This window comes from Lynx rufus, unplaced genomic scaffold (assembly GCF_022079265.1).
Source record: "Lynx rufus isolate CCGP_SWC_20201006 ecotype Redwood Valley unplaced genomic scaffold, mLynRuf1.p SCAF_15, whole genome shotgun sequence".
NCBI classification, from domain to species: domain Eukaryota; kingdom Metazoa; phylum Chordata; class Mammalia; order Carnivora; family Felidae; genus Lynx; species Lynx rufus.
The window spans coordinates 52336237-52362581 of NW_025814829.1; the positions used below are offsets into that span (position 1 = coordinate 52336237).

Genomic DNA, 26345 nt, shown 5'->3' on the forward strand with positions numbered 1-26345 from the left:
CCACCTGGGCGGCTCAGTCGGTTGAGCGTCCGGCTTCAGCTCAGGTCATGATATTGAAATTTGTGAGTTCGAGCCCCACGTCGGACTCTGTGCTGACAGCTCAGAGCCCGGAACCTGCTTCGGATTCTGTGTCTCCCTCTCTCTCTGCTGCCCGCCCCCCCAGCCCCGCTCACGCTCTGTCTCTCAAAAATGAATAAACTTTAACAAAATAAAAAAAAATGTGTTCACATAAATTTTGTAACCAAAGTTCACACAAAACATCTGTACGTGGATATTTATAGCAGCTTTTTTCACAATTACCAAAAACGGGGGGGAAAAAACCCTCCAAATGTCTTTCAGCTGTACCTGTGGTACAGCCATAACATAGAACACCACTCAACAGTACAAGGAGCTGAACTATTGACACACGCAACCGCATGGATTGATCTAGAAAGCATTATTCTAAGGCAAAGGAGTCAGACACAAAAGACTACGTATGATTCCATTTACTGGACATTCTGGAAATCTCAACAATATAGTGACAGAAAGTAGATCAGGGATTACCAGGAACAGGGTATGGGGGAAGATTTGATCACCGAGGGGGTCTAAAAGGGATTCGGGGGCTGATGCACCCGTTCTACATCTCAGTTACAGTGTGGGCTAAATGACCGTATGCTAAACATTTTAAAAGATGAATTTTATTGTATGTACATTATACTTCAATACAAAGAAAACCCCCAACATGGAGGAAAAACACTGAAGGATGAGTTCAGATGATCCGGATTAAATTCTTTAAGACTGGAGAGCAGAGCACAGCTTGTAGATGGGGGGGGGCGGGTGGTCCAATTTCAGCAGCTCAGGGGATTGCTCAAGAACAGAGATGGTGCCTACCTTCGCTTCCCGGGGCCCGAAGCACTTCCATGAGCGACTTACTAATTCACAGAGCAGCCTTGCAAACTGGCACGACGTGCACACACTCAAGGTCAAAAGACATTGGGCTGGGAACTTCAAAGAAACCGGGCATCTGGCCTTGCAGAAATCTAAATGACTCCGTCCCTTCATCCCTACTATTTTGGTGTTTTGAAATCACTCCGGGTACCCGTGGGGTCCTGGAAGGCTAGTTGGGGGAATGAATCGGGGGGGTTTGCTGGGGGAGGGGAGCAGAGGGAGGTGAGGTCCTGAGAGACGAGGGGCAGACACCCTGCGGTCTCAGGTGACCGCCTCTAAGGGGCGTGAAGCCATTTGCCTTTATAATCTCCCCGCAGGGTGGTTCTTTCTCCAGGGAGTTCCTTTCATTTGTATGTTCCTTACATTTTCCTAGCATTCCACCTTAAAACGAGCTGGACGGACTCATGGCCCGGGCTCTCCACGCTGAGGTTTTGCTTCAGCAATGACACAGTGCACTTGGAACCTGCTCTCCCACATCTGGAAGCCACATGTCGGCGGCAGCTGTATAAAACGGTCAGCCCCGCAGACCTAGGGTGACGTTTTTTGCCAGAAGCCCGGGCGGCATGGACCTCGCTCGGCTGTGGGTGCTGCTGGCCCTGGTCACCGTGGCCTGGGGCCAGTATGGTGACTACGGGTACCCCTACCAACAGTACCATGACTATAGTGATGACGGGTGGGTCAACCTGAACCGGCAAGGCTTCAGCTACCAGTGTCCCCACGGGCAGGTGGTGGTGGCCGTGAGGAGCATCTTCAACAAGAAAGAAGGCTCGGACAGACAGTGGAACTATGCCTGCATGCCCACGCCCCAGAACCTCGGGGAGCCCACGGAGTGCTGGTGGGAGGAAATCAACAGAGCTGGAATGGAGTGGTAAGGGCGGCCTGGGCTCTCGGGTGGGGGCTTGGTGGCACATCTGTCCCCCTGCATCGACTTGACCACAGTCTCCAAGGACTAGGCCAGGAGTGCACTGTAGCTTTCATGGGGGGGTGGGGGCCGGGCCGCTGCCCAGCGGCGACATCAGACAACAGAGACCCAGGATGGGGAGTGCAGACGGGCTCCCCCGCGCCTCTGTTCCTTCCAGAGGCCGCCCTCCTCGTAATCTGGTCCAGGGACTGCTTTGGGTCTGCGAGAAGGTTCCCAGCCTGCAGACCAGAGGAGTACGGAAATTGGCAGTCTTTAAGACACTTTAGAGCCCACAACCAACGTCGTTGTGGTGTCCGGACGGCGTTTTCGTTTCGCAGCAATTTATTTTTAGTGTTTCACCAAAGGACTGGTGCACGGTTGTCGGGGGACAAGAAATGACTGGCCCCTCCCCACAGACCGTTTGAGAAACATGAACTGAGAGCAAGCGAATGGGGGGGTGGGGGGCAGAGAAACGTAGGCAAAGAGAAGCCAAATGAAAAACCTCTCCGCCGCCCTGAGAAGATGTGCTCTCTCAACTATCAATACTGAGCCCCTTCTCTCTGCCCGAGCCGAAAGTGGGTTTCACTGCCGTAAAATAGTTTACGGAAAACCGTTGGGGGAGAAGGGCTGCTCTTTGCCTGATGGGGCTCCGCCACAGTCAATGGCATGGACACGGTCCAAGTCTATGATTCGCTGTGGGGTGTGACCGTCCCAGCCCCAGTACTTGGTCAGGAGCCCATCCCAGTACTACTGACGGCTAGGCTGGTTATTCATTCAGCCTGGATTGGGGGCAGGAACCCTGGAGGGGGGGGTGGGTGGGAAGGGGGAGGGGAGCCCTGGGAGGTTGGGAGGGGAGGGCAGCCCTAGGGGAGGCAGGTCCAGGGAGGAGGATGCCCAGCTGGGAGGCTGCTGTAAGGCAGGGCTCTATGAAGGTTCCAGCAGGCATGTGGCATAGAGGGGGTTGGGGTGGTCAAACTCTGGGGGATCGCTCGGTCAACAGACAGAACCATGATGAGAGGCCAAGAGGCAAAGACAGCGACCCGCGGAGGAGCCAGGCAAGAGAAGGGACCTCTGAGTGGTAAAAACAGCCACCGTTTACTGAGTGCTTCCGCTGGGCTGGCACCATGCTGAGTGCTTTGTATGGCTTACCTCATTAGTGCTCAAAACAAATCTCTAAGTCATTTTATAGGCAGACAAACTGTGGTCTAGAGACCCAGGTGTTTCCTCAGCCGGAAAGTGCTAGAGCCAGGATTTGGATCTTAACTCCAAAGTGGATGTGCGTGGTCCCGGTGATGAGCTATTTGAGAGCCCGCTGCCCCCGCCCAGTGGGGGCCATTGGCTCAGCTGGGGGGCCAGGGCTGGACTCAAGGCAGTTCTTCATCCTGGGAGGATGGGATCTGCAAAGGTCAGAGCACAAGCCCGGCCCTGGAGGACGGGGGACCAGCTCGGTACCCATGAGTGACAAGGGGTTCCGCCAGCCTGTGGAAGGGATGGGGAGAGGGTCCCACAAGCAGCTGCAAGTGGGGCCCTTCATCCGGCCTTCCCCGTCTACCCCACTGCCTCCGGTGAGCAGATGTAATTAGCCCAAACTCCTTCTGGTAGGCGGCCAACTCAGAATGTAGCCTCACCTCAAAGACCTGAAGCAGGTCCCAGTGCCTGGCCTGGAGCTCAGGACCAACCCAGTTATACTTCCACCTGGTCCTTCCATCTGGGGGGCCATGATATGGATGGGTCCCCTTTCTAATCCCCCTTTTTAGAGACAGAGTAAAACGGCACTCGGAGATGATTTCTTCACCCCAAAGGAAAAGCCCTGGGCTCTGAGTCAGAAGGCTTGGGTTTGGATCCGGGCTCTAAAGACCATGTGACCTTGGACCAGTGGTTCAACTCTCTGGGTTCCCACCTCATCTGGAAAATGAGTGGCCCCACTACATGATCCCAGAAGAATCCACATCTCCAGCGCCCCACGCTCCGTTTGGCCCTGAAAACGCACTTGGATTTTTCTGGCATTCTGTTGATCCTTGTGTTTATCCCTGCTAGGCAGAGGAAGCAAATGATGTTTAGTTTTAAACTTGCCAGCTTGCTACTCAGCTAATCACAGAGTTAAAAATGCACAACCATGAAAAACAGCCCCTTTACGGTAAACCTCGGCTGCCCCAGGACCAACACCAATTACCCCAGAGGCTTGTTTTTAGATGATTATTGCCTCGAGTTGAGACTTCATTGTCAGTGAAAACTCTGAAAGGAAGGATTTGTTTGTAGGCTGAGGGGCAGTTACGTCTTCCCACGGGCTGCAAGCTTGTAATCTGCTCTGGGGAAAGAGTCGTTGATGGTTTTGCGCAATTTGGCTGCCTTTTTTATATATATATATATGTATATTAAATATAACTTATTGTCAGAATGGTTTCCATACAACACCCATTGCTCATCCCGACAGATGCCCTCAATGCCCATCACCCACTTCCCCCCTCCCCCGCCCCCCATCCACCCTCAGTTTGTTCTCAGCATTTAAGAGTTTCTTGTGTTTTGCCTCCCTCCCTCTCTGTAACTTTTTCCCCCCTCCTTCCCCTCCCCCATGGTCTTCCGTTAAGTTTCTCAGGATCCACCTATGAGTGAAAACATATGGTATCTGTCTTTCTCTGCCTGACTTACTTCACTTAGCATAATACTTTCCAGTTCCATCCACGTTGCTACAAATGGCCAGATTTCATTCTTTCTCGTTGCCAAGTAGTATTCCATTGTATATAGAAACCACAGCAATTTCTTAACTCGACACGTCTCCAAAGGCAAGGGAACGAAAACCAAAAATGAACTGTTGGGACCTCACCAAGATAAAAAGCTTCCGCACTGCAAAGGAAACAATCAACGAAACTAAAAGGCAACCGACAGAACGGGAGAAGATATTTGCAAATGACGTATCGGATAAAGGGCTAGTATCCAAAAGCAATTTGGCCGCCTTGTATAACTGACTCAGCTTGCCGGTTTATTTTAAGAGGCAGGAGGAATCTCGAGCACAGGTATGACAACAATACATAAGATCTACTAAAGACGCTTGCTAAAAAATAATAATAATAAAAAAAAATAAGTAAAAAAAATAAAGACGCTTGCTAATAAGAGCACAGATTTGAAAGGTGCTCCAACCGTGGCTGAGCGGCTCGTAACACTGCTGTTTGCTATGGTTTCTCTGTAGAAACCATTGTGCCGGATTCTGGTGTGTGGATCCTGGCTCCCCAACTGATGACCACCAGGAGGCTCTACCTAGGTCCCAAGCGTGGCATTTTGCTGTTTCAGGGCATGGCTGTGTTGTTCCCAGGGAATCTTCTCTAAATTGACACAGCACAAGCTGTAGGACATGTTGGTCCTGGGCGGAACAAGATGAAGTTGGAATTTTCTAGTCAGGCTGAGCTGTTATGCGGTGGAAAGAGCTTTGGTCTTAGAGTCAGGAAACCCCTGATTCACAGCTCCTGTTTCTATCATCTGCCGGCCCTGTGGTCCTGCGCATTCATTCTAGAAAGAAAGAAAGGTGTAACACCCGCTTCGCAATAGGGGTGCAAGGAAAAATGTGTAGAGGAACCCTACGTGTATACGGGAACTCCAAATCTAAATGTAAACAGATGCCCGGCACATCCTGGGTGGTCAGTAAAGGTTCAGAGATTCTGGAATCTGCTGAGGCTGGGTTTGGACAAGCCACCTTTGCGTGGAGCCTGCATTCAGAGGAACAGTACTGTGTTTATTGGCACCTGCTTTCTTCCTCCACTCCCCTCCCCTGGACTTCAAAGGACCTCAGGAAGACCTTTTGCAATGGCCGCTTCCATCAGAGCTGACAATTTCAACGTATTCAAGTTCAATTTCTTACTCAACGCGCCTCCAAAGGCAAGGGAATTCAAAGCAAAACGAACCGTTCGTGAACGACAAGCCACGTGATGGAGAAGAGGAGAAAGGATAACTCTCCCACAGAGCTGTGGGAGCACCCACGTCAGTCTGAACCTGGGACTGGTGGGCAGAAACTCAGTTTTTTCCATAATCTCAGTGTTCCAATTCTAATGGAGACCAGGGCTCTGGGTCGTACGGGGCAAGCCCTCCTGATCTGTGGTTCTGAGCACTCAGGACACACAGTGCCTGCCTCCTCAGAGATCCTTCCTCAGACCACCGTCTCTAAACTCACGTTTCTCACCCTCCACTCCCCAACCCGCTTTATGTTTGCGGTGGTGCACCTGTCATTAGCCAATGTGTATTTGTATATTGCTCGTCTCCTTGAAAACAGGCTTCGCAAATGTAGGGACTTCGTCCTATTCAGTGCTGCGTAGAATATTCTCCAGCGCCGTGGATAAGGCTTGTGCAAAGCAGGCCCACTAAATACGTATGCAAGACTAAATCTGACTCGTTAGTGGCTTGGGCAGTCCCAATCCCAGCCGGTGTTCCCACCGCCCTCACCAAAGAAGCCTGCGGATTTTTCCGCAGGGGACGCCGTTTGGTTTCCATTTTTGAGTCTCGGTATTCCACTGTCCGTAATATAAGGCCCAACTTTATTGTTCACGTCTCACTGTGACGAGGTGCCTTTGCGGATGGTCTTTTGAGATTTCCCAAAGTTCTCTAAAACATACAAAGGATGGCTGACCCACTTAAGATAAATTCTTTTTTACCTTCCACTCTCCCACCCCCCCCAAATGTTAACGTCCCCATAAGCTTCAAAAAAAAAAAAAAAAAAAAAAAGAAAATACAGTAGTGAGCTCTTTATCTCAAAAGCCACAGAGCCCCAGTGCCATATGGATTCCGGGCTGGATCTCGGAACAGCAAAAGGGCATTAGTGTGAAAACCGGCGAAATTCCAAGTGAGGTCCGGACGTTAGGGCCGTACTGATGTCACTTCCTTGGTGTTCATCAAGGCACCGGAGTTCTGAGACAGAAGGTCAAGGGAACGACTCCTCTGTAAATCTGCACCTATTTCAAACTAAAAAGATATTTGAAAACAACGATGCAGGCTAGTAGGGTATGTACCGGGAGTTTATGAGGAAACGGCAACAGAGTCGAAGAAGCCCAGAGCTGGGAGGGATCTTGAGAATAATCCACAGCAGTCTCCTTGCTTTGTATAAGAGGAATAAAGGCCAAGAGAGCCAGAAATACATTCGGCATAGGAGCTATTACCCTTGGCCTAATTTATGTGACGCTTTGGAGTTTATAAACATTCCCCATTTATACGTTCCTTTGCTCATTCATTCACTACCAAATGCTCATCATCACAAACTTTGCCAGACTCCGGGAACCTGAAGACAAATGATATACAGTCTACGTACGCCCTTGGCTTCCTCATGGTCTATCTAATCTTACTTGTTCCTCACGGTAATACTGGGAGGCAGGCCTTACTATTTCCCGGTTTCGCAGATGAGAGACTGTAGCTCAGAGCGTTGGGAGACTTGCCGGCTCCGAGCTGATGAGTAGCAGAGCGAGGGGGGCCCAAGCCAGACAGTCTGATGCCACAGCGCTGACGGCGGATGTGAAAGGTCGGCATTGTTTTTGTGCTTGGATGGAGCCGTGGTGAGTGCTGGGCTGACGATGATATCCCATCCACCGAAGAATGACTTCTGGAGGCAAGGAGGCAAGTGTGGGAGGAGGGTTATGGCAGATCCAGGATTCTTGCCAACTTTCCATCTAGGTCGCGCCTCTAAGTACTAGGAATCAATCGTCTGGGGGAAACCTTGAGTTCCGCGAACTTGGCTCTTGGTTGGGCTGATCAGGATGGCAAAGCTTCCCTCCTCCGGTAGGGGGTTTGCTCCTGCCGGGGTACTTGTCAGACATAATTTTCCCAGTAAATAAGTCTGACCCACAGACTTAGGATTGCTTCTTCTGTGCGTCCGCGTGTGTGTTTCTTTGAAGCAGTGGAGAGGTAATTTTTGGAGTCAAACAGGACCATTCTTTTTTTTTTTACATTTTTTTTTCAACGTTTATTTATTTTTGGGACAGAGAGAGACAGACCATGAACGGGGGAGGGGCAGAGAGAGAGGGAGACACAGAATCGGAAGCAGGCTCCAGGCTGTGAGCCATCAGCCCAGAGCCCGACGCGGGGCTCGAACTCACGGACCGCGAGATCGTGACCTGGCTGAAGTCGGACGCTTAACCGACCGCGCCACCCAGGCGCCCCCAAACAGGACCATTCTTAAAACGCTGCCCCCTCCCCCACTGCTGACGCAAATCATGTCCACGTTCCAAGACCCAGTTTCTACCTCTACAAAGACAACCCCCTAGAATTGTTGTGATAAGCACCTTCGATAATATTGTAGGCATTCCTGGCTGTGTGTCCTTGGGGGAATCACTTAACCTCTCCCAACCTGAGTATCCTTGTGTACCAAATGCGAGTGGTGGGGGGGGGAAGGGGGAGACTGGTTATTCAAGCCATTTCACAGGATTGTTTGGATGATTGAAATAACGAACACAGAGACAGTGCTGAGCACAACGGCTGGCACATGGAGAGTCCCCGGCAAAGGTCGCTTCTTTTTACTCTTACGACTACTCTGTAGAAACCGAAACTCAGTTTGAATTGGACAGCTGGCGCTGAAATATAAATCGGGCTTACAGGGCTTACAAAGACCCCTGATGGGTACGTACCATTTTGTTTTAGGAACATGCAATTCGGTTCTGATCTATGAATATTTAAATGTACATTACGAGCGTCTGGAATATTTGTCACAGTTTCAGTTAGACCTGGAGGTAGCGTTAGAGCTCCTGGTCAACAAACATTGCGATAATTGATGTTCAAGGTCTCCCGTGGCTGAGCCTGCAGTCCCCACGTGACCTGAAATTATTCCCAGGCCATAGCTGATCTCAGGCCATAAATCCATCATAGAAGCTCATCTGCATCTTCTCAGAGGCCTTCGGGGTAGCCTTGACTTCTTGTGTTTTTCCAAAACGGGGCTGGAGTTTGTATTGTGGGGAGAATTTGTCTTTCTCCCTCGGTCCTGGCCTGTGTCTTTTTATCCAGAAAAGCTGTTCAGCAGGCCATTCGTGCTTCCCCATCTGGAAACCTGGCAGACAGGCCAGCAGACATGAAACCGGGACAGAGAAGACGGCAGAACTCTTCCCCAGACGCGGGCAGGCAGAGAACAGCCTGCGGACAGCTCGACATTATTTAAATAGGTAGTTCGCGTCTCCACCATTGTGGCAGGAGGCCCAGTACTCAGCGGTGCGGCACTGACCTCCAAAAACTCTGCACTGTCACACTTTGCCCCTAAACTGGGTTCGTCTCTGCCCCTGGCCGCTTCCCTGTCCCAAGGTCCCCACCTGGTCTCTCATTTTTCTTCTCTGCCTTTAGTGTCAACCCCCTTCTTCTCCCCACTGTCTGAATTTCCACAGTGAGTGCTTCCCAGCACAGCCCTCTGGAAAGACCGAGGATAGCACCAGGCACAGAGGAAGTTCTCATGAGGGTCTGTTGAAAGACTTAAGAAACATTCTAAAGCCCTGTGAACTCTGGTATAAATGCCTTAGAGGAACCCAAAGGATTATTCTGGGGAAAAGAGAATTAGCGGGAATCGAGGCTTCACTCCAAAATACCGAGTCTCTCTTGGGGGGACTTGAGCCCTCCTCAAGCCGGGTTGGGGGAGAAGTTTGGCGGAGTGAAGGAGGCCGGGTCCCCGTGTCTCACACCATCTCCCCAACACCGGCTTTTCCGGTTTCTGTCTTGGCCAAGACTTTTGCAGGCGTTCTTTCATTCGATCTTCACGGTAACTTGGGTGAGGCTCCGCACGGCCTGGTAAGGACAGGACAGGCACAGACCTCAACAAAAGCTCTTCCCCTGCATGCTTCTTTGTTGGACGGCGGCAGATACAGGAGAACGTTTTCTGTCTCTGCTTTCGGGGCAACAGGCCCGAGACAAGCCATTTTCCAAAGGCCACTTCCCAGAGAAGGTCCCTCCCTGAGGATCGTAAGGGGGGGACTAAGTAACTGCCTCCTAGTCTACCTTCTGGAAAGTTTCTCCCGTCAGGGGGAGCCGGGCCAACGATGATCCAGGTTGTGAGACAAAACCGAGCCTCCGGCCTTCACGGGGTTGGTGAAAGGAAAGGCTGCCTTCCGACGTGGGGAGTAGACAGCCTCTGAAGCAGGGCACCCCGAGGTTCTCAGGGAATCTGGGCCCAGGGCTTCCATGGGGTCCCGTCATAAGCCACCCAGAAGCCTACGGGCTTGGGTCCTTATCCTCCCGTAGGCCCCTTCAGGAGCATCGCACAGGTGCCGGAAAGGGGAGCAGAGCCTCTGTTGTGTCTTTTCATCACCAACCACTTCTTTTTCTTAATGTTTATTTATTTTGCAAGAGAGAGAGCACACGAGCAGGTGAGGGGCAGAGAGAGGGAAGAGAGAATCCCAACAAGGCTCCCCGCTGTCCGCACAGAGCCTGATGCAGGGCTCAACCCCATGACCCTGGGATCGTGGCTGGAGCCAAAGTCAAGAGCAGGACACTCAAATGACTGAGCCACCCAGGCGCCCCCATCACTAACCATTGTTAACGGCTGGTTTGAATCACTCGAGCCATGCCAGCCCTCCCCTGCTCCCCTGCACCCCTCCCCTCTACAGCCACCCTCACCCTTCTTCTCCCCTGCCTGCTCCGTGTGCAGCTTGTGGCCAAATGTTTAAGTGACTCTTGTCAAATAAGGTGCTTTCAGAAAAGATCGAAAGTTGCCAGGAGGGAGGGGAGGAATGCCCAAAGCTCTATTCAGTTGACACCCTCAGCCTGAGGAGGCTTGGTTCCTGAGGGCGAAGGTGGATGTGGGGAGATGATCACTCACTTGGGTTCTGGAAACTTCATGGGGGGGGTAGTTTCAGGGTCCTTTCTGGGTCTAAGCGATGGGCTCTCCCAAGTCAACTCCGTCATCAGTCATCCTTTCGTTCGTTCTTCTGTTAAACATCTGCTAGACCCCTTGTGTCAGGCACTGTGGGGACTTCAAACTAAAGATCAAGCTGTCCCTTAAGGATTTTACCTTCTACTGGGGGTGATAAGTGAGACCTAAGTATCTATACTACAAAGTGGTGTGTGTGTTGGGGCACCTGGGCGGCTCAGTCGGTTGAGCGACCGACTTCGGCTCGGGTCACGGTCTCACGGTCCGTGAGTTCGGGCCCCACGTCGGGCTCTGTGCCGACAGCTCGGAGCCTGGAGCCTGCTTCGGATTCTGCGTCTCCCTCTCCCTCTGCCCCTCCCCGGCGCAGGCTCTGTCTCTCTCTGTCAAAAATCAAATACATATTTAAAAAAAATTAAAAAAAAAAACCCCAAGTGGGTGTGTGTCTACAACCAAGGCATCCAACCCCCGTGAGCTTTGTTTTAGGGAAACAGACCCTCAAAGAATGCACTGGAGTCCACCAGCTTTCCTCTGACCGGAGACTGGGGAGCCGAGGCTGCTTTCGTTGCGTATGCTCAACAGTCGTCAAGTGGACGAAATGAAAGTATGGTGGCAATAATAAATGACCGAGCAACCGTCAAAAGCGTCAATAATAAGTCATTTAGTAAGCGCCAGGATTTTATCTGCGTGGTGTTATTTCGTCTTCACGATAACCTACATAAGTATGTGCGATTATTATGCCCGTTTTGCAAATGAGAAAACCGAGGCTGTTGGAGGCTACGAAACCCACCCAAGGTGACACAGCTGGGGGTGGTTGGAGCACTTGGTCCGGCAGCATATCCTATGCTGTTAGCCTTTCTGCTCTGCCGATCGCCACGTGAGAGTGAAAATGGACCCCGACAAAAATCCACTTCAGGGAGGAATAATTTCATGGCTTGGCCACACGCACTACCAAAACCCCGGTGCAGGCTCACTCTAGCAACACGTGTAGGTGACGGGACAGAAGGTAGGAGAGGCGAGCCCTGTGTGGTTCTCTAACTTTTACCACACGGTCTTACGCCCCGTGCCTGTCGTGTCCAAATGATCTTCACAGGGCAGCCTTCCTGAGGTGGCGAATGAGGGAGTGACAGGCACACTTGCCCTACGGGACGGTGGGGCCAGCTGCCTGGCTGACCGCCGGCGGAGAAGTCACAGGACAAGGAATGCCTTCAGCACCGGGACTCCACGGGCTCAGGTCAGCTTCTCTTGCTGAGGGAAATGATCACCCTGAGAACCCTGTCCCCATGGTGATCTGAGTGCCTCTGACAAACCAGAACAATGGAACAACAGCCACAGGGAAACCACAGCCTGGCTCAGTTCTGAGAAGGAACATTTTTTGTTTTTTTATAGAGGAAGCCAGAATTGTAGTGATGGTAAGAAAGAAGACACCAGAAGCTTCGTGGACAACTTTTAGCGCTTTCTATTGAAAAGCTCTCACTCACGCTGCCAGAATGAGGCTATCGTAGACCATCTTGGGCACTCCACTGCCCCAGAGCCCGGCAGCCCATTCCAATCACGTGGCTTCCAACACATGCCAGGCATCTTCCCAAGGGGGTACTGCTTCTGATAAGATGTGGGCAACAGTAGGGCAGAGAAGGCTAGCGCGTCAACGGCATTTTCATCTGCGTTCCTGAGCTCCTGGTGCTGAGGTCTCTAGGGTCCCGGCACCTGTTGCAAGTTCCAGGGACAGCAACCCAGGCTAATCTGCATGGCTGGCCAAACACCAAGCCCAGGTCTCAGTTCTCTCCACACGGAAGCACGGAGATGGATGCAAGAGTAAGAGTACTGGGGTCCATGTGTGTCCGGTGGATGAATGACCATATACACGCATATTTGATGCATGAATGGATACGTGAATAATAGATGAGCCAAAAGGACAGAAGCTTTCCAATCAGAGCCATGAAATATATTTAATAGCTAGTGTCGTCAGATCCACAAGATCGTTTCTAGCACTTCCAAAGAATCACGTGAAACCCGTCACCACCGATGGTTTTCTAGTTTGTGTGTCAGCACGGCCCCTCCCACCCGTCAGCACGGAGCACTTATTCTTTATCTGTGATCGTTTCTGGAAACGTACCGGTACTTGGGAAAACGGGGTTGTGTTCCGGCAGCTGTCAGGCCAGGACGCAGAGACAACTGCCTGCTCCGCTCACTCGAGAGAGGGATCGGGCTCTGTGGCCGGATGGGTGGGGAATGCAGAGAATCCGAAGGAGCTAAAGACTTATTTTGGAAGGACTTGTGAGCGACCCCACCCTCCATGGGATGGGAGCCCTCTGTGGCCAGGTGGAGAACAGTGTCCTCAGTATCAGCTGGAGGTGGCAACCTTCAGGCCCCAGTGTGATTTGGGGGGGGTGGGAGAGAGGAAATGGGGCAAAGGAGGTGGGACAAAGGAAGAAATGATCACACACCGTCCAAAACCAACGCTTAGTGAGGAAGGCGCTGTGAAGGGAAAAGGGGCCAATCCCCAGAGTGAGGGCCCAGCGACAAGGAAAGGGTGACCACGCCCGCTGTCGAGGGGAGGGTCTGTGGACCAGAAAGGAGGGGTTGCCTTCTGTGAAGAATTAGAACGCAGCGTCTCAGGCAGGAAAAATGCTCATCCAGGGAGTTTGAGGCCCGGTTTGAGGCCCAGTTGGCCTGTCACCACCCTGTGGCGGTGCCTCCATATACCAGGACCCACCGTGGGCACTGGGGATAAATCTGACCCAAATCTGCTCTGACCAGGTAGAGCTTATGGTTTAGCGGGAGGTAGGAAGACTCCTGGGTAAGTGCCTCCATCCATTCACGCTCTCTTCTATCCAACTCTACATTCGTAGAAGTCTGTCGGGAACAGTGTTCCCCAAGTTTCCTTCAGCTGAAAGATTCTGAATCATGTGAATTTTAATGGTGAGCGTAATGTGATTTCTACAAATATAACAAAATCTTGACTGTTTGCATACAAATGGAATACGTTGTTGGGAATCTAGGTCAGTCAAAGCATGGCCTGGCGTGGTAACGGTGGCAGCTGGGGTCTTGGGTGTCTCTGTCGTTAATTCACTTTGGATTGTTCTCTTCTCTTCAGGTACCAGACGTGCTCCAACAATGGGCTGGTGGCGGGGTTCCAGAGCCGCTATTTTGAGTCCGTGCTGGATCGGGAATGGCAGTTTTACTGCTGTCGCTACAGCAAGAGATGTCCATATTCCTGCTGGTGAGCCTGGCGGAAGGAGCCTGGAGTCCAGAGGGGAGCTTGGGGGGTGCTCTGGTCCATGTTTCTGGCTTCAGATAAGCCTGGGCGGTCACAGACAAGCTTAGAATGCAACAGCCAGCATATAGAAGGCAATGAACAAATAAAATTAAGGAAAAGGCTAGAATAATATCCAAGCAGGGAGGGACCTTACAGGTCGCCAACCCAATGCGCCCACACCCCTCTTTTGGCAGGAAAGAAAACAGACAGAACGATAGGACAAGGAAGTCACTTGTCCGAAGTCACCCAGCTGTTTCATGGGGATGTCACCTCTAGAACTTGTCCCAAGTTCCTGGGTGTGCAAACAAGCCCGGCATTTCCGCCTTGGACAAATGGATCCCAAAGTGGCAACATTTGAAGGGTGGCTCACTCAAGTGATTTATCTCTCTGCCGTGTGATGCCAGAAAGGGCAGCCTTGCAGGTTATGCTGTCTTCTGCAACCAGAGTTCCTCCACAGATGCCTGCGTGGCTCTGAGGATGGGCAGTTCCAAAGGCTTAACATTTTTCTGTCCAAAGTTATGGTGACTAGAAAATCCAGATTCCATATGATGGAGCAGGGGCCTCCTCCAACTCTCCACAGCTGCCTCCATAAAGCAGTTCTTACCCCACCGTGGCAGGTGCACAGGCATGACTAGGACATAGACTAGAACTGTGACAGGTCCCAAAGGCAAGGACCTAAAGCCCGTGCGTGGTGGCACAGCGTGGAAACCCTGATGGGGCAACAAGAAGCTTGAGGTTGTGTCTCTGTGTTGACGTGTCCTCTCCCTCCCTCCCCTCCTCCCCCAGCCTTCCTCCTCGTCCACTGTGACATCTCTAGAAAGTCACTTTCCTTCTCTACGGGGTCTCAAGTCTAGCCATCTTTTCTGGATCTCTGAGGTTTTTAAGAATCTCATGAAAGCTATAGATCCTGTCTTCGGCGTGTTTAAACAAAAGTTTACAGAGAATTTCCAGGAGTCCTTAAACTCCCGAAAGCCACCAAAAGATCTTTGAGGTTGTTTTGAGCCCTAAAAATTCCTTGACTCCAAAGGTGCTTTTGCAAAGGGCAACCAGATGCCCAGAATTGTTTCCAAAGAGAGGATGAGGGTCCGAAAGATGACTGGGCCCCACTGAGAGAGAGAAGGAGGTAGGAGCCTGCCCACTGTGACCTGAGAAATGGGGCTTTCCCCAATCTTCCTGGCCCGAGTCGGCCGACAGAGGCCACCCCCACCAAGTCAACCTCCAAGTCAACTTGGAGGCAAGCCCCTCCGAGGAATGCTTTGCTTAGCTGCATCTATTCTGACTGCATGGTGTCAGAACCGAGAGCTACCTTGGCTGTCCCAAGGAAAACTTGGAGAAGCTGCAAAGTGAGATTGCCACATGCACTCACTATCCCACTGGGCTGTCTAGACATCTTAGTGGCATCTTTGAATTGCCTGAGTCATGACGTTCCTTATATCATGTCTTTAAATTGACTGAGTCATGACGTTCCTTCTATTATATGTCTTTCTAAACTGAATGAAGTCTCTAGGGCAAAAATTAGGTCTCGTTCACCAAGGACTGCCTGGCACAAAACAGGCCCTTCATCAATTTCTAGGATGAATGTTGCAAGCCCATAGGAACAGGAACCGTGGTGAAACCTGACACTGTTAGGATGACGTTTTCTAGTTGAGAAGGATTTTTCCACGCGCGTTGTTTTCTTTGATCCTTTTAACAGCCTGTCGGGGTGAGGAGTGTTTTCGCACACCTTCCCACGGTGAAAACCGCTGATAACCTTCCAATATGTAGCCTCCCCTTCTGTCACTTAAACTGGCTTGAATTACCTCCCGGGGAACTAGACGCATGTGTGGGGGGATGTTTTTTTTCTCCCGCTTTGAAAGCCGATCTGCTGCACTGAGCCCGACACTGTTTGGAACTCGCTAAATGAGCATCTATCCTCTTTGTGTGTGCAGGCCTTCAAGGATTCAGAAATAGCACCGCTCTTGCAGGGAGAGAAAAAAAAACACAAATCACCCCACCACCTCCCAGATGAGCGAGAGATTCATTTGTTTAGTTCGGACCGAGGTGCTGCTCTCGCTTCAGACTGAAGTTTCTCATTAGAGAGTAGAGCAAAAGAGAGAATTTCTGATAGATTCAGACACGCTGTCACTAAACAGTCCCCACTGGATGGGTTCCATATGTACATCTTACACGTCTTTATTTACATGTGAGAATTCAAAATCTTTGTCCAGTTGTCTGCAAACCACAAACACATGTCGCTGACGGAGCCACAACCCTTCGGAGCCTGTGTGTTAATAATCCCCAGGCTCCCAGCAGCTACAGCTGCTGCCTGCCATGTACCAGAACGTCCCCCATCGGCAGGTGACGCCGGCCACGTGTAGACGATGGGTCCCAGGAACCAACGGTTTTGAATTGAGCATCTATTTCCTTTTTCTCATGGTTCTTCTCCAGACCTGTGGCCTTTCATTACGTTCATTGCATAGTATGTTTGGATGGACAAAGAATAATGTTCTTCCTCAGAATCAATATAGACGACATGTTCAGTTCTCCTCCAACCCAGACGTCCCATGACTCTCGCACGTCATACTCTCTGCTGCCCAGCTCCCCTCTCCCTGAAGCTCGAGTCTGACGCCAGAGAATATTTTCCTTAATGCCCAGATAGCTCAAGTCCACAACAACGAAATCAGCTTACCAGAACACTCTTCTCCCCCCCACTCTAGAGCACTCGATCAAACTAACCTTCAACTCTGGGTCTCGTGGTTCAGATTTCAATACAAGATGGGTGGTGTTTGCCTGAAGTCATGGCAGGGACAAGAATGACGTCACAGGCACCTCCACTGCTGTGTCTGTCACCCCCGCCCCTGCTCAGCGCTGTGCCCAGAGTCTGGGAAGAAAGGCGGCTTCTACACTGGTTCCTCCGAGCCATTGGGAGCCAGTATCAGAGAGGTGGAGACACCCACGCTTTGAGACAATAGGACCGGATGTTGCATTTTTTTTAATATGAAATTTATTGTCAAATTGGTTTCCATACAACACCCAGTGCTCATCCCAAAAGGTGCCCTCCTCAATGCCCATCACCCACCCACCCCTCCCTCCCACCCCCCATAAACCCTCAGTTTGTTCTCAGTTTTTAAGAGTCTCTTATGTTTTGGCTCCCTCCCTCTCTAACCACTTTTTTTCCCTTCCGCTCCCATTTTAAAGCAACTCGCATTGAGTTTAGTCACTTCCTCTATGAACAGTGGCTGCCTCGCATTGCCTGAGGCCCCAAGCGCTCCTTTAGGGGGACAACAGCCGCTCTGAGCCTGAGCAGAATCAGTCACACCTTTCATCAGCCCGAGCGGCTGTTCACAGTGTTTTGCACTTGAGAAATTGTATGTGCTGCCTGCATGGCAGTGATGCGTTTCCCCCCACCACCCCCACCCTGGGCTCAAAGTTCAAAAGCAGCAATTTCAGAGGTGTGGCTCGTTGGCGAGTGAGCGTCGGCCACCCCAAGGCCAGGCCCCGTAGCTCCTCAGAACAAGGCAAGCCTCGCGGCGATAGACATAATCTGTTGCGTCATTCTAGCTAGTCCGCTTGCCTTTACTGGAGTCTAGAGACCATCACTCCTTCCATTAATTTTGCCTCAGCAGCCAGTGAATGTGAATGGATATAAAATAGGTTACCATTTAGAGACTTGGATTCAGTTCCCAGGAAGGATGACGACGGTACCCTTTATGTCTTGAGCACCTAGCATGCGCCCGCTGTTTACTTCAAGCAGGTCCAGCTGCCTCCCAGCCCTACGCTCCGCACGCAGTGCTGAGCTCTCTCAATCCAGAGGAGAAACTAAGACCCACAGGGGCGAAGTACCAGGGAGTAAGGCGGCGGGGCCTCTAGAAGGGAAAACAGCAGAGAAGGGGGTGATGTGAGCTGGGGCAGAGATGTGGGACGCGGAGTTGTTCCTCTCAGTGTTGAAGACCAGGGCGACCGTGATGCAATGTGGCTGATGAGAGCCAGGAAGCGTGGAAATAAATGTGTTTGCTGAGCAGCCCTGGGCGTGGCCAGTGAGCTGGAAATTCAGTTCCAAGAGAGCAATTGGGAAAATATTTAGCGGTTCTCCTCTTCTGACTGAAGTCAGAGATGTCTCTGGAACCGCATTTCCATGTGCTGTGATACGTATTTGAACCTTTTGCGATCTAAATCTCCAAAACGCCAGGAGAAGGTCAACATGAGCATCCGAGGTTCTTTTTTTTCCTCCCTTCAGGGTCTAAGGTCTCTCCACAGAGGATGGCACTTGGGTGACGGCAGAGACCTGGGCCTTCAGCCCCACAGGGCCAGTTCCCCAGCTCTCTGGGGGAGAAGCCAGGTGGCTGTTCCTTCGCAGGTGCTTTCCTTCATGCATAACTGCATTTGGGTCTTTGCACATCTTTGCGCAAATAATTCAGACAGGTTCTGATGAGGCTCCTATTGGAGATGCCAGGCCATTAGCAAATTAATCCAACCTGAAATATCCTCATGCCTGCTGGCTTGCCTGGAATAGCTTTGTGCAAGAGGATTGATCGTGAACAGATTGTTTATTTAAAAAAAAAAAACAAAAGCAAAAACAAACTTCTCCGTGATTTGCCTGCCGGAGAGGGACAACCTCTTTGTAGCCGGATGTAGAACGTCAGCCAACCTCAACACATCAGTTCTACAAATGCTGAATTTCTCCTTCACGCCACCGTGGGGGCCACTGTCCCCTTAAGGAGTTCACCGCATTGGTCATCATCGTGAAAAAAAGACATATTTGTGGGATCCTGTTATTGTAATTAAATGCCACGTATGTGGGGCCGACAAGTAATAGGACATTAGAAGAGGGTATTTAAAATAAGGTGCACAAGGCACCTGGGTGGCTCCGTTGGTTAAGCATCTGACTCTTGATTTCAGCTCAGGTCATGATCCCACGGTTCGCGGGTTCGAACGCAGCATTAGGCTCTGAGCTAACAGCGTGGAGGCTGCTTGGGATTCTCTGTCTCCCTCTCTTTCTGTCCCTCCCCTGCTCGCTCTCTCTCTCTCTCCCCTCCCTCTCAAACTATGAAATAAAAATAAATAAAATAAAATAAAATAAAATAAAATAAAAAAATAAGGTGCCGATTGGGAAGTGGAGGAAACAGGAGGAAAACAGGATTAGAGGTTGGACTGACCAGAAGCAGCTTCTCTAAAATGTCGATTGAACGTGGGCTACTCACCAAAGAATGGGTCAGAAAACATCCTCAGTTTATTCTTGTTTAGACAGAAGCTGAAGCGCCCATCCTGACGCGTTAATTTGTAAAAGCTGGGTTGTTCTTCCAGCTTTTACCTTCAGGAGGCTGTGGTGTGTGCAACCCTGCCGTCCCACGCGGCGGGATAAGGTTGGGGACGTGGTCCTCGCTGACTCGGGGCCACGAGACAAGGCCCCGTTGTCCGTGTGCACATCGGTGGGGCACACGGCCCGACAGCAGCCTGCAGGAGGCCGTCGTATAATCCAGTTGTCCCCACCGCCAGCAGATCAGGCGGGTGGGAAACCGATCCTGGGGCTGCGACGTTTGACTGTAGGTTCAACGGCCCCGTAATCGATGATAGAGGTGGATTTTGTTAGGGTTTTACACTGAGTCACTCTCTGCCAAGGAATAGATTTAAAACCCTTTCCTTTATTAAACCCGGTCCTCAGCCAAACCTGTAACAACCAGTAAGACTGACCTCTTTATCCAACTAAATCGTAGCTCTACTCCCTCTTTTGAAATGGCTGTGATAACATATATCTGGGCCTGGCTCTGTGATACGCCCCATTCTCACAGCAAAAGGAGCAGGGACATCTGTCGGCTGTGGCTCCATCAATGGTAACGAACACCGCAGCAGCCCTGTTTTGACTCTAGTTGGGTCTGTTGATAATTTCAGGGCTTTAATCTTAGATGAGAATCTTAGATGAGAATCTCCTCTATCAATCTTAAAAATCCCTTCAGTTTGAGTTTTCTTCGGCTCGTAAGTGAGATGTTATTTAATTTCTTTCCATCTCGCTCGACCCCATCTAACACAGGAAGTTGTAAAGGGGTTCTACGTTATCGAGTTCTCGCTTAGTTTCCCTCACTTTGCAAGTTCTCGGTCAAGTTCTTTGTCTTGCCTGCAGATGGCGTAAATGGGGTATCATTTACGTATGTAGTTATGTATGGAGGTAGGTATCATGGGGGGAGAAAGTGTACCCCAGTAGTCATTCATCCAAAGTGATAGGAGGAACGCACACACACATACACACACGCGCGCACACACACACAGTTCTGTGTAAGGGAGTATGTGAGGATCCCAATAGAGACCTTCAATAATCTACCCATTTCAGTGTTTTTCTGCTTCCTTATAGGTTCTTTTGATGTCCTGACAAGTCCCCACGCCCCTGTTTCAGTGTCCAGCTATGAAAGTTTACATTCTTTCTTTTCTCTCATAGAAGCTATTGCTGGGGCTTTCCTCTATTAAGACGTGTTGTGTGTGCCCAACACCATCAAGAACTAAAATGGCGACACATCTATTTGGTTCTAAAACTCAGGATCCTGGATCGTACTGAAACAGTAGTTCCCTCTATGGATGGTCTTTGAGTTGTTCACTTCCCACTCATGACTTGGGCCATTTCTTTCTCTACATTTTTAGCGTCAGAGAGCAGGCATAATTTCCATCAATATGTAAATTCCTTCCCTGGCCCCGTTAATCCAGGGTCCGGTAAGAGAGTCCAAACTTGATCTCACAGTTTTGGAACAAAATAACAACAAGAACCAAACATCAAATAAAACAAAAACCCGGCGGTACCAGAGACAGAAATGTACTGAGCATGCACGCCTTCTCTGGGGCAATCTAGAAATTTACTGGATCGCAGTCCCCCACAGAGACCAACTGTCCAGTTGATCAGGGGACCTGTATCTGATCACTACCAAAAATAAAGCAATAGAAAATGCTAGTTAAAGTATTGGATACATTTTTCCCCTTTGAAGCTTAGAACTTCGTGATTTTTTTTAATGCAAGCCTCTCTTTTCCACGTTAGTCCAAATTTGTTTAACTAACCAAGTAATCTGAGGTCAGATCAGTAAAAATTTAAAAACAAATAAATATCTAGCCTGGTCATTTCCAAATAATTTTAGTAATTGGATTTAGCTCAATAGAGTATTGCCATATGTAGATTCTGCCTTCACACATATAAAACTATTTGGCACTTAGCTTTCATGCATTGTATCCAAAGAGTGTTTCAAAGTTCCGGAAAATATTTTACGTTCCCTGAAGTAAGGAAAACACCTCCTACCCCATTTCTTTTAATCCTAATTTGCATCATTAACATTCTCAACCAATGCCTCTTTTTTTTTTTTTTTTTTTGGATAAACTTTAGCACTTGTTAGAATCCTCGTGGATCAGAAACCAATGGGATCCAAGTGAGGCCCTATTAAGTCCATTTATGAGTCATTTAACACTTTCATTAGAAAGGGAAGTTCCTGTTCTGGGTCCCTTTAGAAGCACTGAATAGATTTCTGAATTAGCAGAGTCTAATTTTCTTTCATGAACACATTAGGCAAAAACACATATAACCCCCCCTGGGTTGGGCTTGGCATCCCAATGGAGCATAATTATGTCTTGAGAAAAGTCTCAGAAGGAGGGCAACTATATAATGTGAAGACGAATTGTGAGCCTCGAGAACGGGCTTTTGGGGCTCTAGCTAACCCCACGTTATCCTGAGCTAACCATTGATCTTGCTGCAGCCAAGCTCTGAGATCCTCCTCCGAGCCCTTCCAGTTTATAAATCAGTCTTTTCAAGATTTCATGACAATCATTGCAATACTAAGTCCACATAATGGAAGGTCTTTGGATCATCAACAGATATACAATAACGCACAATGACCTGGTGAATCCAAATCGGATGAAATTATTGACACTCACTAACTGCCTTGGAGATGCAGATGAAGACTTTGGCACGCCCATTTCACACTGAAAGGACCCTTTTTGGTCCTGAAGGTCCCCTTACGAGCCTCGGGAGGTTCTAGATTGATTCCAGGGTGGACCACAGCAAACCTACTTTTAGGGAGGCCTGGGATCAACCTAATCTTGGAGGAGAAGGAAGAAAAAGGAGGAGGAAGAAGAAACAAATTGCTCCTTATGGCTCAACTTCTACCATTTGCACATCACACATACGAGTATTAGTTCCAATAACAAACTCATAAGGTAGTTTTCATTCTTCTCTATGCCGGGAAATTGAGATTAAGTGACTCTCCCGAGGCCATTTATTTGTTCAGCAAATACCTACTACATAGAAGGAACTGTTCCAGGTGCCACAAAACAATAGTGGACAAGGAAAAGACTACCTTTGTGGGGATTAAATATTATTTTAATATTTTTCAAACCCTTTAATCATGACTCACAGTAAAAAAATACATACTAAACTATCACACCAGGCATACATCATAATTACACACACATATACAGTATATTTGAAACAAAGTTTTTACACACACGTACACAACCTTCAGCATGTGCTCTGATATTTCCTATTCTACTTTTTATTTTTTTATTTTTATTTTTAATGTTTATTTATTTTTGAGAGAGAGGGAGAGTCAGGGCGTGAGCGGGGGAGGGGCAGAGAGAGAGAGGGAGACACAGAATCTGAAACAGGCTCTGGGCTCTGAGCCCTGACACGGGGCTCGAACCCACGAACCGCGAGATCATGACCTGAGCTGAAGTGGGATGCTTAACCGACTGAGCCACCCAAGCGCCCCTATGTTTTAAACCTCACTTGGAAATAACCAGGTGAGTTGATTTCATGATCCACTAAGAAGTCACAATCCACAGTTTGGAAACACGATTCCAGTAGACTTGTCTGGAACAGACTACTCGTGATATTAATTAATACTTCCTCAAGGCCCAAGGAGTTATCTACATCTTTTTCAGTGTGTAGTTTAATGGCAAGAAGAAGGAAGATGAGAAGTGGGAGGCAACTGCCCATCGCCTTTCTGCAACCTGGAAAGGTTTACTGGAGGCCATCAAACTCTGGCTTGGATTTCCCGTGATGTTCAGATGCCCTCTCTTCTTTGTAATGATAGTGTTTCTTCCTCTAAACTTTTCTTCTTCCCGCATAGGCTGACCACAGAATATCCAGGCCACTATGGGGAAGAAATGGACATGATTTCCTACAATTACGACTACTATATGCGAGGAGCGACCACCACCTTCTCTGCAGTGGAAAGGTGAGCCTGCCCAGGGGCTAGGAGTCCAAGGAACTGGGGACCCCAGCAAGGACCGTGTCAGCAGGAACTTCCATCCGGGGTTTTCTCTAGTTTATTTCCTCCTTGGTCTAGAATTAAGGGAGAGGTTGCCAGGGCAATGGACAGCTGTGGGAATGGAGATATTCTCATCAACCATTTCATGGAGCCGCTCACCCTTGGAAATAATGATGGGTTCCAGGCCGCTCCAGAGAAGGAAAACCCCAGCTAAGTCTCCCATGATGTTCTAAGCTCTGCCTTTCACTCGACTTCAGAGAGCGCTTTCCCTATAAATTCAGGGACTTTCTGTCAGGTGATAATCGCCTCACACAGCATATGAATTCCCAAGAAGTCACCCATACGTGTTTTGCAAACAGAACAAAACTTACATTGACTCATTCAATAATGGACTATGATGAGTGTGACTGTGGCTTACCTTTCGGGGAAATTTATGCTTTTAAATGAAACGACATCTCACCTAACTGAAGTGATCGTATTTAACATGGCCCAGGATTTGACAAACAAAACACAAAAAACAAAAGAACAAACATTAAGCAGCTCTGAAAAGGCACCCGACATGGTTCAGGCTCCATCATCAAAGAACCTTTATGTTTATTCATAAGGGAACCCTTCATTTCTCACACATTAATCGTTCTTATTTTAGACACATTTTAAACTAGCTTAGTTGTCTATTTTCTAGAAGCACAAAGTCTAAAAATGATCAGGGAAAGTAGTGCTTAGAATGAAACTCTTCACCAGGGAGAAGAAATCGCCAAATGGCATCACACACACACACACACACACACACACACACACACTATTTTTAAGAGAAGAAAAGACCTGAGAACTCAAAAACCAGGGGAGCCTGGTGAAAATCAGTGGCTGTGCCATCCCAGAGGGCAGACTGGGTAACAGTATAGCAGGGCATTCAGTATTCTTGTGACGTCTCCACATCAACAGGAAAATTAGCTCTGCATTGCCTGTTTAAGAAGGCAGGAAAGACTACAATATGGAAAGAATACCATCCAAAATCACTACAAAAGACATATATGTTGGTGGTTAAAATACTCAATTCCCATTGGCTTGAAATTTATCAGTTATGGGGATTAACCCAGGACCTTGGAAAACTGAGATACCGTGTCACGCGTTTGTTTACTATGAACGTGCCCTTGAGATTTTCTGCTGTCGCTAACAGTCAGTGGCTTAAAGATCCACAATGTGGGTTCCTTCAGCTCTGTTGAAAGATGCTAAGGCCACCTCCTTGGAGAAATATTGTCAGGGCAGGACCGACCTACTGGGCAGGGGCTTTCCTTCCATATGCAAATCATAGTGGGTTCTTCTTGGTATGGAGTTGCTCAGCCTGAGTGCTGTAGATATCTGGGGCCAGATGATTCTCTGTTGCAGGCGCCGGTCCAGGCATTCCAGATGTTTAGCGGCATCCCTGACCCCTATCACTAGATGGCACTAGCAACCTCCCCTCCCCCATAGCTGTGACAACTAAAAAACCCCTTGGGGAGCAACTGGGAGACCCTCCTGCCAATGATTTTAAGCAAATGACTTGAAACAACAGACTCAGAATTCCAAATCCGGACTCAGACTGAGCAGCCCGCCCCAGAGCTGCTGGCCAGAGGTATCTCCCAGAACTACCTTCCAGATCGGAGGCTGGATGGAGACCTCGGGATCGGTTATTGTTCACGATAACTGGGAAGTAGGCTGGCAGGTTGAAAGGGGAGAAGGATAATTCTAAGATTAAACGACAGGCTGCGGTTTGGAAGGATCTGCGTGACCACGGATGGAATGGGTTTTTATTTTTGCCCTTCGTTGGGACTTTGCAAAGGATGCGACAGCCATGTCCTCCGGTGGGGTTACGGGCACGTAGTTACAGTTGGTATCGTGGGACAGGAGAAAGGGCAAGATTTGAGTTCAACACTCTTGGAATCTGAAATCACCGCCTAGTTATCTTAAGGAAAGGCACGTATTTCTCGGAGTCTGCTTCTTCACTTAAACCCATGAATCACTGTCAAGGTTAAACGAGCAAACCCGTGCACCAGTGTGATGCTGGGTGTACCAAAGTTGCTCCGCAAATAGCGGGTATAATTGTCATATCGCTGTTAGGCGGTATTATTATGCCAGAAAAGCACCACGCAGGCGCTCAAAAATATACGCAGTATATACGTATATATATGCAGTTAAATGCGCAGTTAAATGGGTGAACAAAGAACGTAGGCTTGCCCTTAGCAAAGAACATCCATTGAAATGTACCCACCACACCTCATTTTCCCCAATGGAACAATGCTATGGCCTTTCATCCGCGTGCCTGACCTCTAGGACGAATACGCGATGCAATTTCCGCCGTGTGTGGATGGCGGGCATTTTCTTGTTCGCTTCATGGGGGTTTAGGGTTGTGGGCCCCCCACTTCATTTCCCCGTCATGGTGTTTTCTGAATGGAAACACACAGTGTATGGTGTGGAGCCTAGAACTCGGGAAGCATTTAGTAAATGAATAAATGAGCAAATGGATGGCCCATGGAAAAGAAGATTCTTTACAGTGGAAAGGAGACGATGCTAAATAAATGCTTTTATTCCAAACTGTGCACCTATTTGTCCTGGAGGTACTCATGGGACAGAGCAGTGGCCAGCAGACCCCGGGTGACAAACGGGACCTCCACGTGGCCAGGAACCTGTCAGTCACCTGCAAGGTGCGACCTGCCCTGACCAAGGAGGTGTCGAGAACTCCTGACCTCACAGATGGATTACCTGTCGGTTTTCTAGAGACTTCGTAGAGATCGACATGAGATTAGGTGCCCCTTCGGTTCCTAAATCCTCCAAAAGTCATTCGCTGCTTCTCCCTCGGCAGCGATAGTCCTCACTGGCTTGCCTTTTGACTCTCTCCCCACAGGGATCGCCAGTGGAAGTTCATAATGTGCCGAATGACCGACTATGACTGTGAATTTGCGAATGTTTAGAGCTTCCACCTACCAAATCTGGGCGAGGGGAACGGGGCCAGGAGACCGGAGGATGTCCACACAGGTCCACGTCAGCTGGAGCTCCAAAGCGGTTTCTGCTGCTCTTTTCTTCTCCCTGAGCTGGTTAGTGGCCACAGCGCCAGCTTTCTGGGCCTTCCTGACTAGTATCACACTTCTAATAAAATCCACAATTAAATCGTGTTCTCACTTTCCGCACGTTCCATAGCAACCGTTTCACGTGACTGACAATGGCTTTCTTGCACACTGCATATACAGTGGG

At 49.4% G+C, this 26345-nt stretch overlaps 1 protein-coding gene across 1 annotated transcript; it reads left to right on the plus strand.

Moving 5' to 3' along the window:
• The first annotated feature begins 1472 nt into the window (after window positions 1-1472).
• Window positions 1473-26065, plus strand: DPT (dermatopontin). The gene is made up of 4 exons (XM_047076419.1): window positions 1473-1795; window positions 13741-13866; window positions 22977-23084; window positions 25999-26065. Exons 1-4 carry the CDS (start codon window positions 1491-1493, stop codon window positions 26063-26065), a joined length of 606 nt encoding a protein of 201 aa, XP_046932375.1. The 5' UTR covers window positions 1473-1490.
• Window positions 26066-26345: the final 280 nt, after the last annotated feature.